This window comes from Cornus florida, unplaced genomic scaffold (assembly GCF_030987335.1).
Source record: "Cornus florida cultivar Cherokee Brave unplaced genomic scaffold, ASM3098733v1 CherokeeBrave_3.0.0_Hap2_Chr08, whole genome shotgun sequence".
Lineage (NCBI taxonomy): Eukaryota > Viridiplantae > Streptophyta > Magnoliopsida > Cornales > Cornaceae > Cornus > Cornus florida.
This window is the reverse complement of record NW_026775578.1, coordinates 7210575-7224899: the sequence shown is the minus strand read 5'-3', so window position 1 is coordinate 7224899 and position 14325 is coordinate 7210575. Positions and strand designations below refer to the sequence as shown.

General features: G+C 41.2%; 1 protein-coding gene across 13 annotated transcripts in view; it reads left to right on the top strand.

Annotated features, from left to right (window-relative positions):
- The window catches only part of LOC132269144 (uncharacterized), a 57704-nt gene that overhangs the window by 22140 nt on the left and 21239 nt on the right, over window positions 1-14325 (top strand). For 5 of the 13 annotated variants that reach the window (XM_059770213.1, XM_059770211.1, XM_059770212.1 and 2 more), the window contains exons 5-6: window positions 6556-6627; window positions 6734-6796. In XM_059770213.1, the coding sequence (XP_059626196.1) occupies window positions 6556-6627; window positions 6734-6796 (135 nt within the window). The other 8 variants (XM_059770205.1, XM_059770206.1, XM_059770207.1 and 5 more) reach the window with 5 other exon arrangements.

Here is a 14325-nt window from a genome sequence, read left to right as displayed (position 1 = left end):
AATGGGGCCCTAACAAAAGCCTTTCAATTTCACTTCAAGGTGGGCAGCCCACTTCAGGTTTAAATCACAGACATTCTTTTCATGATCCTCATCAGGACACGTCTCAGAAAAGCTCAGCATCACGTTCTTGGTCGAGGAGAGATAAGGCGAACTGGGTGAAGATGAGCTTGAGCATGACGAAAGGGGATGGGGTTTGTCCGAAGACTTTCCGGCATGGATCGTGCTGTCAGAAATGGCTCTCGGGTAATAGATTTGACCTTCTTCAGTCTGGGTTTTTTGGTGGTGATGAAAATGGAGACTGTGAGTCCACGAAGGAGGAGTGTCTCTCTTGGAATTCTATGAAGCAACCTAGAAAGAAATGGACCAGAAAGGATAAACAAAAGTGGGTCGCCCATAAGGATTCTCATTCGTGTCCAGGTAATTCCTCTTCTCATGTCCGGAACTCTTCATCAGTTTCTCTTTCTACTTCTACTCCTTCTTGTGAAGTGTTAAGAAGTAAGGGGGAGGAGGATTTTGCTGGGAGGCAGCAGATGTTGTCGCCTGTTCTAGAGGGTGACTCGGTGGATGTGATGAGCTTTGCGGCTGGTTCTGAGTTTGGGGATGTTGGGCCGTCAGAAAGGGATGGGACGGTTTGTTTGTCTGGTGACAGGGATTTCAACCGGTTTTATGCCGGGGTTGCTGAGACATGCTCGGAGTTTTCTTCCGCATCTCGGTTTTATGATTCCTCAGGGGAGGAAAGGGGCAGGTCGGCCAAGTGTCTTTTGAGTGGATTGGCAGGGTCTTGTTCTCCTCTGAAAGATGGTCCAGTGACTTGGTTGAAGGATTCTGTGCCTGATTTGGTGACTGTTTGTGTGGGCAAAGATATCCGTTTTTCCCTCAGTGATGAATTAGCCTCTCTTTTGGTAAAGGAGCTGCAGAAGCACAGATTTTCGCCTAATGATCAAACTGTTGACTGCAATCCGGACCCTTTCATCCGGGATGGGGTTTTGGATTATGGTGAGGACTGGTTTTCTCATGTTGAGGAGGCAGTGGTGGACAAGGAAGGTAAGGGAGTTGGGAGTAGGTCTCTTGATTTAATGTTGTGGGAGGAGGAGGGTCATGTTAACTTGGGGCTGGTGGACCCATTGGCCATTGTTCTTCTAGAGGATTTGGGCAATAAGGAGTGTAGGCAGGTTGCTGAGGATACTGGAAAGGAATGGGTCAAGGCTAATATTGGGACCACTAGCAAACTTTTGGGTGTCTTTAGCAAGGGCAATCGGGATCAGGCCTTAGCAATTCTTCAGGCCACGGTAGAGGGGAGAGAGGGGGAGATGATTCAATTCTCCTAAGGAGAAGCCGGAAGAAGAAGATCCTATCTCCGTGAAAAGGAGAAAGAGAGCTTAGGAATCTGTGTTCTAATGTGAATTATGATAGGGTGACTGAGGGGGCGAAGGAGAGGGGGAGTGTGAAGGGGGAGGGAGGGGTAAGGGGGTGATGGGGGTGAGTGTTTCCTTATGAAGATACGATTATTATCTTGGAATGTCCATGGCCTAAATGGCCCGGGCAAGCGAAAGGTGGTGAAGATGGCGGTGAGGAAATGGGGGGTGCATTTGGTGTGTCTTCAAGAAACAAAGATTGATTCCATGACTGATCGGGTGGTGAAGAGTTTGTGGGGTACCCGGTTTGTTGAGTGGGAGGCGCTGGATTCTGTTGGAACTTCAGGTGGTGTCCTTATTATGTGGGATGGAAGATAGATGGCTAAGGTGGATGTCTTTAAGGGGATATTTTCTCGCCTTTGTGATGGAGGAGGATGGTTTCACTTGGGGCTTTTCTGGGGTGTATGGGCCAGCTGATGATGGTGTGAGGGATGGTTTGTGGGAGGAGTTGAGTGGGGTGAAGGGGAGGTGGCCTCTTCCTTGGTGCGTGGCAGGTGATTTTAACGTGGTTAGGTCCCCGGCGGAGAGATTTACAAGAGGTCCGTGGACTCAGGCTATGATGCACTTTTATGATTTTATTAATGTTCATCAGCTTATTGATCTTCCTCTTGAGGGAGCTTCTTCCACTTGGTTCAGTGGAAGGGAAACACCAACTTTCTCTCGTCTTGATAGATTTTTTATTTCCGGTTACTGGGAAGAGAAGTTCTCGGATGTTGTTCAGGCTGTGTTGGCTACTTCGGATCACATTGCTTTGGTTTTAGACTGTGGAGGGTTGAGATCTTGTAGCACTCCTTTCAGATTTGAGAATATGTGGCTTAGTGCGGATAATTTCCAGGGACTTGTGCATGCTTGGTGGGAGGAGAACCTGGTGGTGGGTACATCAAGTTTCATTCTTGCAGGAAAGCTTCGTATTCTGAAAGATAATCTCAAAAGGTGGAATAAGGAGGTTTTGGGAGGTTGTAGTGGAGAAAGAATAGGGCTTTGGCTGCTAGTGCCGAGATTGATCGACTTGAAGGGGAGGGTGTTCTTTTTGAATCTCAACGCAGTAGGAGAGTAGCTTGTCAGGCAGAATGTGTGGAGATTGCAGTTTTGGAGGAAATTTCGTGGTGACAGAAATCTCGGGCCTTATGGCTCAAAGAGGGAGACCGGAATACCAAGTTTTTCCATAGAACCGCTAATGCTCATAGGAGGAATAATCACATTGGGCGGATGCGTGTGGATGGTGCGATTTTGGCTACGGAGGAGGAGGTGCGTAGCGGTATTGTCTCTTTCTACCAAAAGCTGTATTCTGAGCCTCTTCGATGGAGGCCACATCTTGATGATCTTCACTTTGATTCTATCTCTGTCGTGGAAAGAGATGGGTTGGAAAATCCTTTTTCGGAGGAAGAGGTGCTGAAGGCTCTTAAGAGCTATAATGGCGACAAGGCTCCAGGCCTGGACGGATTTACTATGAGATTTCTGCTGGAGAGCTGGGAGGTGGTCCGGTACGAGGTTATGGGCACTTTTCATGAGTTTCATTCCACAGGGAGGTTTGAGAAATCACTGAACGCATCTTTTATTGCCCTAATTCCTAAGAAGGGTGGTGCTTCCGATATAAAGGACTTTTGACCAATCAGTCTGATTGGGTGCATTTATAAGCTCATTGCAAAAGTCCTTACGTTTCGTTTGAGGGAGGTCTTGGATGGAGTTATCTCTGAGTCTTAGAATGCTTTCATTGGGGGTAGACAGATCCTGGATTCCGCTCTTATTGCTAGTGAATGTGTGGATTCTAGATTGGGTAGTGGGTCTCCTGGTGTTATTTGTAAGATGGATATCGAGAAAGCTTATGATCATGTCTGTTGGAATTTCCTATTCTATTTATTGGAGAGGATGGGATTTGGTGAGAAATGGAGGAAATGGATTGCTTCATGTGTTTCCACTGTCAGCTTTTCGGTGCTAGTGAATGGGTCTCCTGCGGGGTTTTTCGGCAGTTCTCGCGGCCTGAGACAGGGGGACCCTCTCTCCCCATTCATTTTTATTATTGTTATGGAGGCTCTCAGTAGGTTAATGAAAAGGGCGGTGGACTTGGGTTTTATTAGGGGTTTTAAGATAGGCCCCGACTCCGTTCAGCAGATGGAGATATCTCAATTGCTCTTTGCGGATGACACTATTGTTTTTTGCGAGGCAGAGGTGTCCCAGTTGAGGTATCTGAGATGTGTCTTGGTTTGCTTTTAGGCTGTCTCTGGTTTGAAAGTCAACGTGGGCAAGAGTGTGCTTGTCCCTGTGGGGGAGGTTCAGGAGGTGGACACTCTGGCTGCTGTTTTAGGGTGTGGGACGCAACGCTTCCCTATCTCATATTTGGGTTTGCCGTTGGGGGACTCGGCCAGGAGGGTGGGAAGTTGGGACCCGGTGATTGAGAGGGTCGAGAGAAGATTAGCTGGGTGGAAAAAGCAATATCTCTCCAAGGGTGGTAAAGTTACGTTAGTGAAAAGTATATCGTCAAGCATCCCAACGTATTTTCTTTCGCTCTTTCGGGCCCCAACCTCTGTTGTTGGACGTCTTGAGATGCTTCAACGTAATTTCCTTTGGGGGGGCCGTGGAGAGGAGTCTAAGTATCATCTTATCAGATGGGAGTAGGTCTGCAGGCCATTTCAATTGGGCGGGCTTGGGATTAGGAGATTGGCTTCGTTTAACAGTGCTCTCCTTGGTAAGTGGCTTTGGAGATTCGGCAGTGAAAGACAGAGATTATGGAAAAGGGTTATTTCTTGTCGTTTTGGGGAGGAGAGAGGGGGGTGGTTAGCTTGGCCAGTCAGGTATGCTTGCGGAGTAGGGTTGTGGAGGGCCATTAGAAAAGGATGGGGACGAGTTTTCCAAACATGTTAGATTTAGAGTTCGGGATGGAAGATTTGTCCGGTTTTGGGAGGATCCCTGGTGCGAGGATAGGCCTCTGGCTCTTTTGTTTCCAAGGCTGTACAGGATTGCTGTTGACAAACATACTATGGTTGCCAATTGCTATCGTCTTGATAGCGGGAGGTTATCTTGGGATGTGCGATTCTGGCGATCTTTTCAGGATTGGGAGTTGGATGATGTTACTGGCTTGTTGGCTCTCTTGTACAGACAGGAGTTGGAGGGCACTGGTGTTGACTTCCTGATTTGGGTGCCTTCCTCTCAGGGGATGTTCCAGGTCCGGTCTTTTTTTATGTGCCCCTCTGGTTTTCATGGCGTTCCCTTCCCATGGAAGACAGTGTGGTTGTCCAAAGCGCCTCTTAGGGTGGCTTTTTTTTTGTGTGGACTACAGCTTGGAGTAAGATTTTGACTTTGGATAACTTGAGGAAGCGAAGACATATTATTGTTAATCGATGTTGTCTTTGTAAATTGAATGGGGAGTCAGTGGATCATCTTCTGCTGCATTGTCCTGTGGCTCATGATTGTTGGAGTGTCATTTTTGATCTGTTTGGTATTCATTGGGTTATGCCTCGGACATCGCGGGGCTTGCTGGATATCTGGAGGGGCCAATGGTTGGGGGCTCAGGCGAGAGTCTTCTGGAGGGTAACCCCTTTTTGTGTTTGGTGGAGGATTTGGAAAGAGTGGAATAGAAGATCTTTCGATGTGAAGGAATCCTCTATTGGGGTGTTGAAATTTTCTATTATTTGTACTCTTTTTTTGTTGGGGATGGGGGAGAGATTTTTCCTCTATTGAGGATCTTGTGGACTTTTTGGGTTCCTTGAGATCATAGGTTCTATTTTTGTATAACTTGGGACGCGTTCCTCTTTTGAATGCCTTTTAATGCATTTTACTTATCAAAAAAAAAAAAAAAAATACTACTTTCAAAATAAGTGGATCCCATTAAATATACTGACTTTTTGTTTAGCTAAATTTTTAGAACCTCGATAAATGAAAAAACAAATTTTTAGGGAAGGGCAAATTTGGAAATGCATCTTTTGCCAATCTAATAAAGTATGATAAAAGTTGTTGCCTTAAAAACTGTGAAATGTGGAATTGGACTATTATAAAGGGACAGAGGGAGTAATTAACAGAAATACGGAGTCCTCAATTCTCACAAGAATCTCTCTCACAAATATGTATATGTGAAGAACATGAATTTCTTGTGGAAAAAGAAACAAACAAAAATTCTGTATGAAAGCATTAATAAATTTTTCAATGCACTTGTGTATTCCACAAGAGGCGCTCAATAGGGGTTCTGTGAAACCTAGTACATATGGGCAATATGTCAAAACTTTTCAAAACAATTAAAATATGGATTGAATAATTTTGTCTGCATATGCTGCAAGGGCTCCTTGGATCGATCAATTGTATACCAGCTTCGATCAAACCCAACTGACCTATCTTTACGATGCCAGTGAAGAGCTCAATCATTGGATCCTTTAGCTTTCTACGATCGATGAGTTTGTAATGCCTATAATGAGTTTCAAAAAGTTTTTCCCATGCGCAAGTAAGATACAATTTCTTGAGACCTGGAAACTCGCCAAATAAGTTTTGTATGCTTGTTTAGAAACCTTTCTTTAATACATAAGCAATGACCTAAGTGAATTTAAGAAAGTTGAAAATTTAGCATATACAGCATGTATGCATGATCTGATAGTTGAATATGTTAGTGTGAAGTTACCTGTAAAATCCCTGACTTGTGAAGTTGACATCCTTGTCCTTTTGATTTAGACAAAGTTGACATTTTAGTTCTTTTTGATGTAGCTTCTTCACCAAATGTAATCTTCACACTCAATGATAACATCTAATTTCTAATTCACTCACTCAAAATAAAATAGAAAATTACATTACTTGAGTGACCTTTTTGTCATACGAAAATTGCCAACCTAAGACTTTAAACCTAACAAAACTTTTTGGAAAAGTATTTAAGAGTTGACTTTCATCTTATAGTTATTCTATGGTGATCAGTTACACAATCACTTTATTTCTTTCCAATGAAAAATGTCTTACTGGAAATAGTCAATTTATTACCATTTCTCATACCAATCTCCTAAACTTATGTTGGTTGTTCACCCTAAAGGGGTTGAACTTGAAAGGAGGCCAATAAAGTTATCTTAGCTGAAGACATTTTTTAAAAATTAAATTTAAATAATGGGGATTGGGGACTAGATACTTAATATGAGGTGTTTATTTATTATTTATTTATTTGGTGCAGGCTGAATCGGTGGACGGTTTCTTGCAGAGGTTGGGCCTCCAAAAATATTCAATTTCATTCGAAGATAAGAAAGTGTGTGAATTTTATAGTTTTCCTTTGTTTTCTGAAATTTTTTGTGTGTTTGGTTTTAACCTTTACCTTGAGAATCACTATTTTTTCGCCTTGTGCTTTTCTTCAGATTGATATGGCCACCCTTAAAAACATGACTAATGAGGGTCTCAAGGCTTTAGGATTACGAAAGGTAAACTCAAGTAGACTCATCTTGCTATATGTAGTGTTCCTTTATTTTCACTTACACCTTTAGAAACTTTATTGCTTGGCTGATTGAGGACTTGCAGATATAGAAGTTAGGGTAAAGTACTTTCAGACCCTTTAGGTTTTTCGAAATTACCTTCAGATGAAACTTGTTGAAAATTTGTGGTAAACCTCCCTAGAGTTTTGTTAGAAAATCACCCTAACTACTCCTCAGTCAACCTTCAGGTCAGTCCAAAGGGGTAAATTTTAAATTTCAAAAATACCCTTTTATGAAGCAAAATAATGTAATGACCCTATTTATTTTATGAAATGACCATTTTAACCAAATCACACACTTATTCATACACACACACACATTTTTCTCCACTTCTTCCACCATTGCTCCCCTACCACCGCCTTACTCTCTACCGCCATTTTAGTTACCATTTACACGGGAATGAGGTGAGATCGTGGAAAGCAGGGACGAGGGCTACCTGGACCACCACCAGCATTGCCATTCCGATTGTAGCAAAAAGGAGAGTGCCGCCACCTTTCAGAACTTTAGCTGATACCATAATTGACTATCACTCACTAAACCCTCCAATTTTCCCCTTCTGTTGTAGGCTTGTAGTAGTGGTGCTAACATGATGATGCCTCCTAAGGATTTTGGAAATCAGAAAGCGAGGATTTTGCCATGTCAGCATTTGTGTCTTACAAATTTTAATTTGTTTTTGAAGTAGATATCTTTAAAAAATTGATACGCCAAATATATATATATCTATATATATATATATATATTGCAATAGTGTATATTTATGGCCTAGAAATGGTAGTAGCAGTGGCAGTTGGTAGAGTGAGAGAAGGAGAAAAGAAATAAGAGATGATAGCTGCGGTAGCAGTTGGTGGCCCATTCCGATGAGAGTCGTGTTCCACTTGAAACCCTAGCTCTTTGAATTTGGAGTGAGTCAACAAAATTACAAAAAATTGTTTAGAGTTTTCAAAGTAAACTTAATAAAATGGAATGAGAGAGGATGAATATAATGGAGTGGAGGGAAGCGCAGGTAGACCTGTCAATGGATCGAATTCTGATCCGAATGCGATCCCGATTATTTGGATATGAATTGAGTTTAAAATCCTATAAACCGATAACTATCCGAATCCAATAACCCGTAAACATAACAAATCGGATTTGGATTTAGGTCGATCCGATCCGATTAAAATTATTTATATTATAGTTATATTTTATATATCATTATATATCAACCATCACTAGATTTAATAACAACCATCAGATTTGTATAGATTTAATAAAGTTGACCAATCACAGTTGTGTATGTATTGAAAGTATGGTGTTCTCACCTACATTATAATATTTCTCTTAGGCCCGTTTACTAACGCTTTCACTTTCTTATTTTTGCTTTCTTTAAAAGTAAAATTATGATTTTGATTCCTTGGAGTGAAATAAAAAGTGGAATCATGTTTAATAATTTTTTCTACTTTCAATATTTTGAAAGCAAAAAATTAGAAAGTAAGTTCAATAAATTATAAATTTATTTTTGTTTGCCTAGTCATCTCTCTCTCTAAAAAGGGTGTCTGGGTTGGATGATAATTGTTTGGCTTCCTCAACGGCGAACTAAGCAAGTATAAATTTGGCAACAGAAGCATAGAAAAAGTGAGGGCATGAAACTATGACTCCAAAGAAGAACCTGATAAAGATTAAAGAGCTTATTGTTCCTTCATGCATATCAATGTCATCTCGATTCTTTGGCATGCACAGAGTAGAAAAGGTATGTAAACAGACCCTTGTTGTAGGCAATGTAATTATCATCAATTTTTGGTCATCTGTCACCTTCTCTTCTTGTCCTAAAGTTGCGGCCTCTCTTCTTCTCCGGCAACGGCGACGCCAGAATCAAGAAGTAGTTGATGTGGTTGAACATAGAGATCAAAATAGATGAGTTTGATAGAGGAAATCGTCAGTCCAAATCCTACATCAGTCCAACAATCTGATGAAATTGAGGCATAGTTGTCTGAAATTGGAAGAAATTGAGCCATAGTTGTTTGAAATTGGAAGAAATCGGGGTGATGAGATGATGGATCAACACTACAAGGAGGAAGAGGTTTCAGTCTTCATTGGATGATCGGCAGCGGTTTGTGGTGGTAGAGAGAAGAAGAGAGAGGAGCTGGTCCCCTCCGTCGCGGGTCACTGATCGGCCGATTCCAAACTTGCAGTGTGTTGAGAAATTTGTGGCTCAAATTTTTTTGATCTGACAACTTGCATGCACCAGTTACCTTTTTCGTGGTGATCAAGTATTTGGTATTCATATGGAATACTTCAACCCCTCTTTATTGAAACATGCACCAGCAAAAGTGTGACATCACTTTCTCTCTCATGCATCTTCAATTGGTGGTGTAATTGCAGCTTCATCAAGAAGCTTTTGGAAGCTGACATTACGTGGTCTATTTCGGCTACAAGCTAATCATCCTTTTGTATGACAGCTATTTGGTGCTTGGAGAACAAGCTAATTTGCCGCCTCACTTCTGCCTATATATATCTTGTAAATCTCTTGCAATGGGATCATCCAAAATCATCTGGGTTGAGTGAGTTTGTAATATCAGTTAGTGAGTGAGAGATTTTGGGTGCAATGGGTTTTGGGTGTGAGCCACTTTGTCTTGTATCTCTTTATTTCCATAGTGAAATATTGTTCTGTCTTCTCCCCGTGGATGTAGGCATAGCCGAACCACGTAAATCCTTGTCTCGTTTGTGTGTGCGCGCAATATTATTTTCTTGTCATTAATTTTCTATTGTTCTCATAAACTCCTATTCGATCCTTATTTCATAACAAACTGGTATCAGAGCTCGGGTTCGTGTATTGTGCACATATACTGTTCACATATACTATTCAGGTACTGTTCACAAATACGATACTATTCACTGAGTAATTTTTGGGGAGTTTTTTTGAGATATCGACCAGATACGAGATTGAGAAATTTGATAGCAAGATTAATTTCAGTCTTTGGCGCATTAAGATGCAGACCTTGCTGACTCAGCAAGGTCTAAAGAAGGTGTTGTTCGGGAAGGACAAGTTGCTAACAACTATGTCCAATGAAGACAAGGATGAGGTCGATGAAAAGGCGCGCAGTGAGGTGCTGCGTGAAACTATTGATGAAGACACGGGGGCAAAGTTGTGGCTAAAATTGGAGAGTCTGTATATGACAAAATCTCTCACCAACAGACTTTACCTAAAATAGAGACTCTACACCCTTCGTATGAAGGAAGGCATGCCTCTTAAGGAGCATATTGATAATTTCAATTCTATTATTATGGATTTGAAAAATACTGATATTAAAATTGATGACAAGGATCAAGCCTTTATTTTGTTGTGTTCTTTGCCTCCTTCCTATGAGCATTTTGTTACCACATTGCTTTATGGAAAAGACACTATTAGTATGGAGGATATTAAATCCTCATTGAACTCTCAGGAGTTGAGGAAAAAGGTGTCTGGGAATATTGGAGATGAACAGGCCGAGGGTCTATTTGGAAGAGGCAAAAGTGAGACAAAGGGTTATGGTAGTAGGGGCAAATCTAGATCTTATAAAGGCAAAGAATGGGAAGGGCAAAAAGAAGGTTCAAGAAGCAGCTTTTGTGGCAACTGCTACAATGAGTGATTCGGAAAGTGATGAATATGTTCTCATTATAACCTTGTGTTCAGGTATATCATTTAATGACAGTTGGATTCTTGATTCTGGTTGTTCCGTTCACATGTGTCCCGGTAGGGATTCTTTCTCTTCCTATAAAGAGGTGAAAGGTGGTTTGATTTTGACGGCGGACAGGAAAGCTTTCAAAATTTTGCGAATTGGAATAGTCAAGATACACAATGGGTTGGTGAGAACATTGTCAGATGTTCAACATGTACAGGATCTGAAGATGAATCTTATTTAAGTAGGTGTGCTTGACTCCAAAGGTTACAAGGTTGTAACAGAGGGTGGAGCAATGATGGTCGTGATGGATTCTCTTGTGGTGTTACAGTGCACCAAGGTGAAAAATTTGTATCTTCTCCAAGGGAATACAGTAACAGGTGGAGCTTCTACAGGGTCTTCTACAGTTATTAGAAATCTGTGTTCGGGTCTTGGCAAAAGAAGTGCTCGAAAGAGGAGTTACGATCCTAGTTCTCAAAAAGGTTATGAGGGGACTACACAACGTGGTGGGAGAATGAAATCCGTTTTCAGATGCCAACCAAAATTGCAGCAGTCCTTACAGGGAGGCAGACCCATGAGGACAGGAGTGATATTGACTTGCAATAATCTTGGTGACAGTGGGATAGTCCATTCGAGTGCCATTAAGATGTGTGGGAGGCAAGTAGTTGATCACAATAGAGATGCGAAGAAAAGTCACGGACTTCCGATTTTCCACAAGGGTGAGAAGATGACTTTTCATTACCAGCCGGTGGTTTGTGGGCGGTTGGAGAAGATTGCTGAAGGAGATGTCAAACTTGGAATTTCTGAGGTTGCTTTTGGTAAGCATTTAGAGTTTGACAGAAATACTGGAGGTATGCTTGTGGCTGTGCAAGACATACATGGGTTGAAGAATGAGAGCCCGAGGGTTAAGTTTGAGTCCTCAAACTTAATTAAAATTCTTAATTAATTTGTTTTGTGGAGAAGACAGGTTGTTTGGCAGAGATACAGTGGCTCATACGAAATTTTTGCCAAGGTGGAGATTTGTTGAGAAATTTGTTGCTCAAATTTTTTTGAATTGACAACTTGCATGCACCAGTTACCTTTTTCGTGGTGATCAAGTATTTGGTATTCATATGGAATACTTCAACCCCTCTTTATTGAAACATGCAACAGCAAAAGTGTGACATCACTTTCTCTCTCGTGCATCTTCAATTGGTGGTGTAATTGCAGCTTCATCAAGAAGCTTTTGGAAGCTGACATTACGTGGTCAACAATTTCGGTTGCAAGCTAATCATCCTTTTGTATTACAGCTATTTGGTGCTTGGAGAACAAGCTGATTTGCCGCCTCACTTCTACCTATATGTATCTTGTAAATCTCTTGCAATGGGATCATCCAAAATCATCCGGGTTGAGTGAGTATGTAATATCAGTTAGTGCGTGAGAGATTTTGGGTGCAATGGGTTTTGGGTGTGAGCCACTTTGTCTTGTATCTCTTTATTTTCATAGTGAAATATTATTTTGTCTTCTCCTTGTGGATGTAGACATAGCTGAACCACATAAATCATTGTCTCGTTTGTGTGTGTGTGCTATTTTATTTTCTTGTCATTAATTTTCTATTGTTCTCATAAACTCCTATTCGATCTTTTTTTTTTTTTCATAACACAGTGGTTGTGGCGTCGGTCTTCGTGATAGGAGAGGATGATGGTTATACGAAGAAAGAGGGGTAGTACAGTAATTTTGGTGGGATAACAGTGGAGAAAGTAATTCCCGTCTACAGTGGAGAAAATAAAGAAAGTATCAAATTGTCACTTTCTCTTTTCTTCTTTAAAAGAGAAAGTACTTTCTTGAAGTAAAAAAGTAAAATTACTTTATCGAATATGATTTTTAATTTTACTTCTCAATTTTAGGAATTGAAAGTAAAAATCAGGAATCATTCCTGTTACTAAACAGGCCCTTAATACATACTGCTACCACTTGTTGCTTGCGAATCATAACACCCACAGAATCAAAATTCTAGAATGTGGTAACTTCAGAGGCGGCTAAAACAACGAAGGGCGATGACCAGTTGACCATCAGAACTCAGCCAGAGCGAGTATTCTACTTTTGCATCTTCTTTCCTTTTTCTTCTCCTCCATTAGAAAGCCCTAATTTTCTGTTTTTCACAACAAAGTTGTTCCAGATTTTTTTACATCTTTTTCTTATTCTTCCTCTTCTTCTGACCACTCTCTCAAGTTTTCCTTCGTCTCTATCAGTAAAATCATGCCAAACTCAGATTTGGGTTTTAGTTTTATTGAGATAATTGTTTGCACCATTAACTGATTTGTGAAAAAAGCGTATCATTTAATCGGATTGGACATCGGATAACATGTATTTTGGATATGGATTCACCAATTAAAAATCCATAAGATTATCGGATCGGGTCGACACATATGCTTATTGGATTCGGATCGGATTGACCATGATCCGCTCCAAATTTGATCCGTTGACGGGTCTAACCGGGGGGGTGTGCAGTGGGTAGTGGTGGGAGTGGTAGCTGGCACTAGTGGTGACGGTTGAGGTGGCGATCTTCAGTCATGGTGGAGATATGTTATGTATATGTTAAATTCTTATTGAGTTGGGTAGAACACCAATGGTGAGCAAGGGTCTCATGGAGTGGTAGATCATGAAGGACTTAGGTATTCGACACCATACCTGAGCAGAGAGTGTGTACACGGTTCATTGTTCAAAGTCTTTATTGGTGTAATTTCTCATAAGGTTGTGTGTGAGTGGACATTCTTTACAGTTGTATTCTTTTTGTTAATGATGGTGGAATTTCTTCTCTCCGTGGATGTAGCCCAGATTTTGGGTGAACCACGTAAATCTTGTAATTTTGTTATTATTTTTTTTGTTACACTTCCGCTGCCCAATAAGTGGTATTAGCGTCAAAGGTTTTTCGTGAAGAGTTTGTCAGCCCAAGGTTCATCTTTAGGAGTTTGTCAGTGCCGAAGGTTCATTGTGGAGAGTTTGTCAGAGTTGAGTGAAATGGGAGAGACAAAGGGATATTCAATCAAAATCGGGCTATTGCCCGTCCTCTCTAAGCAGGTTTCTCTAAAGTGTACAACTACGACGGAATGAGACTCCCCTCGAAGGTTCGCATGAAGAGTTTGTCAGAGTTGAGCCGAAGGTTTGTCCAGGGAAGTTCGATAATTGATAAAGGACAACACAATAAAAAAGAACAAGATGGGTTTAATGGATGATGTTAATGAAGAACACGAAGGAGGACGATTGAGTTTGTGATCTTTAGTGAAGGTGGAGAATTTAAGCCAAGGTGAAAATCTCAAATTCTTATTGGGTTGAATTTTGTTTTAAATTGGTTTAGGACTGTTTTACTTTCCCCCCAAGTAGTTGCATTCCTTTTCCAACAATGATATATATTATGTGTTCACCAAGCTAGGTTGTCTACACGAGTTGGGTGGAGAAGGTAGAGAAGAAAATTGAATGGAGTGAGTGAGTGAGTGAGTGAGAAGAGGAGAGTGGGTGGGTAAACGAGCACCAAGAGGGGTGCAGCTTCATAGAAATTGGTGAGTGTGTGGGGTAGAGATGATGAGTGACTGGGTAGAACACACGATGAAAGGCTCGAGTATCCAGCACCATAACTTAAGCAAAGAGTGTTTGATGCAGGACATCAGCATTTGTTCTTGTTCAATATACATAAAACTTACGTGTATTGTGCAATAGTAGGTGGAGTTGTGCAATTGTTGGTGGAGACATAAAGGACCACACAACAATAAAGAAAGGCATGGAGTGGAGTGTTTGGGGGTGTGGTTGAGTCCATTTGTTATGCAATCTCACTTATAAATAGGTGTGTATGTGAAGGGAAAA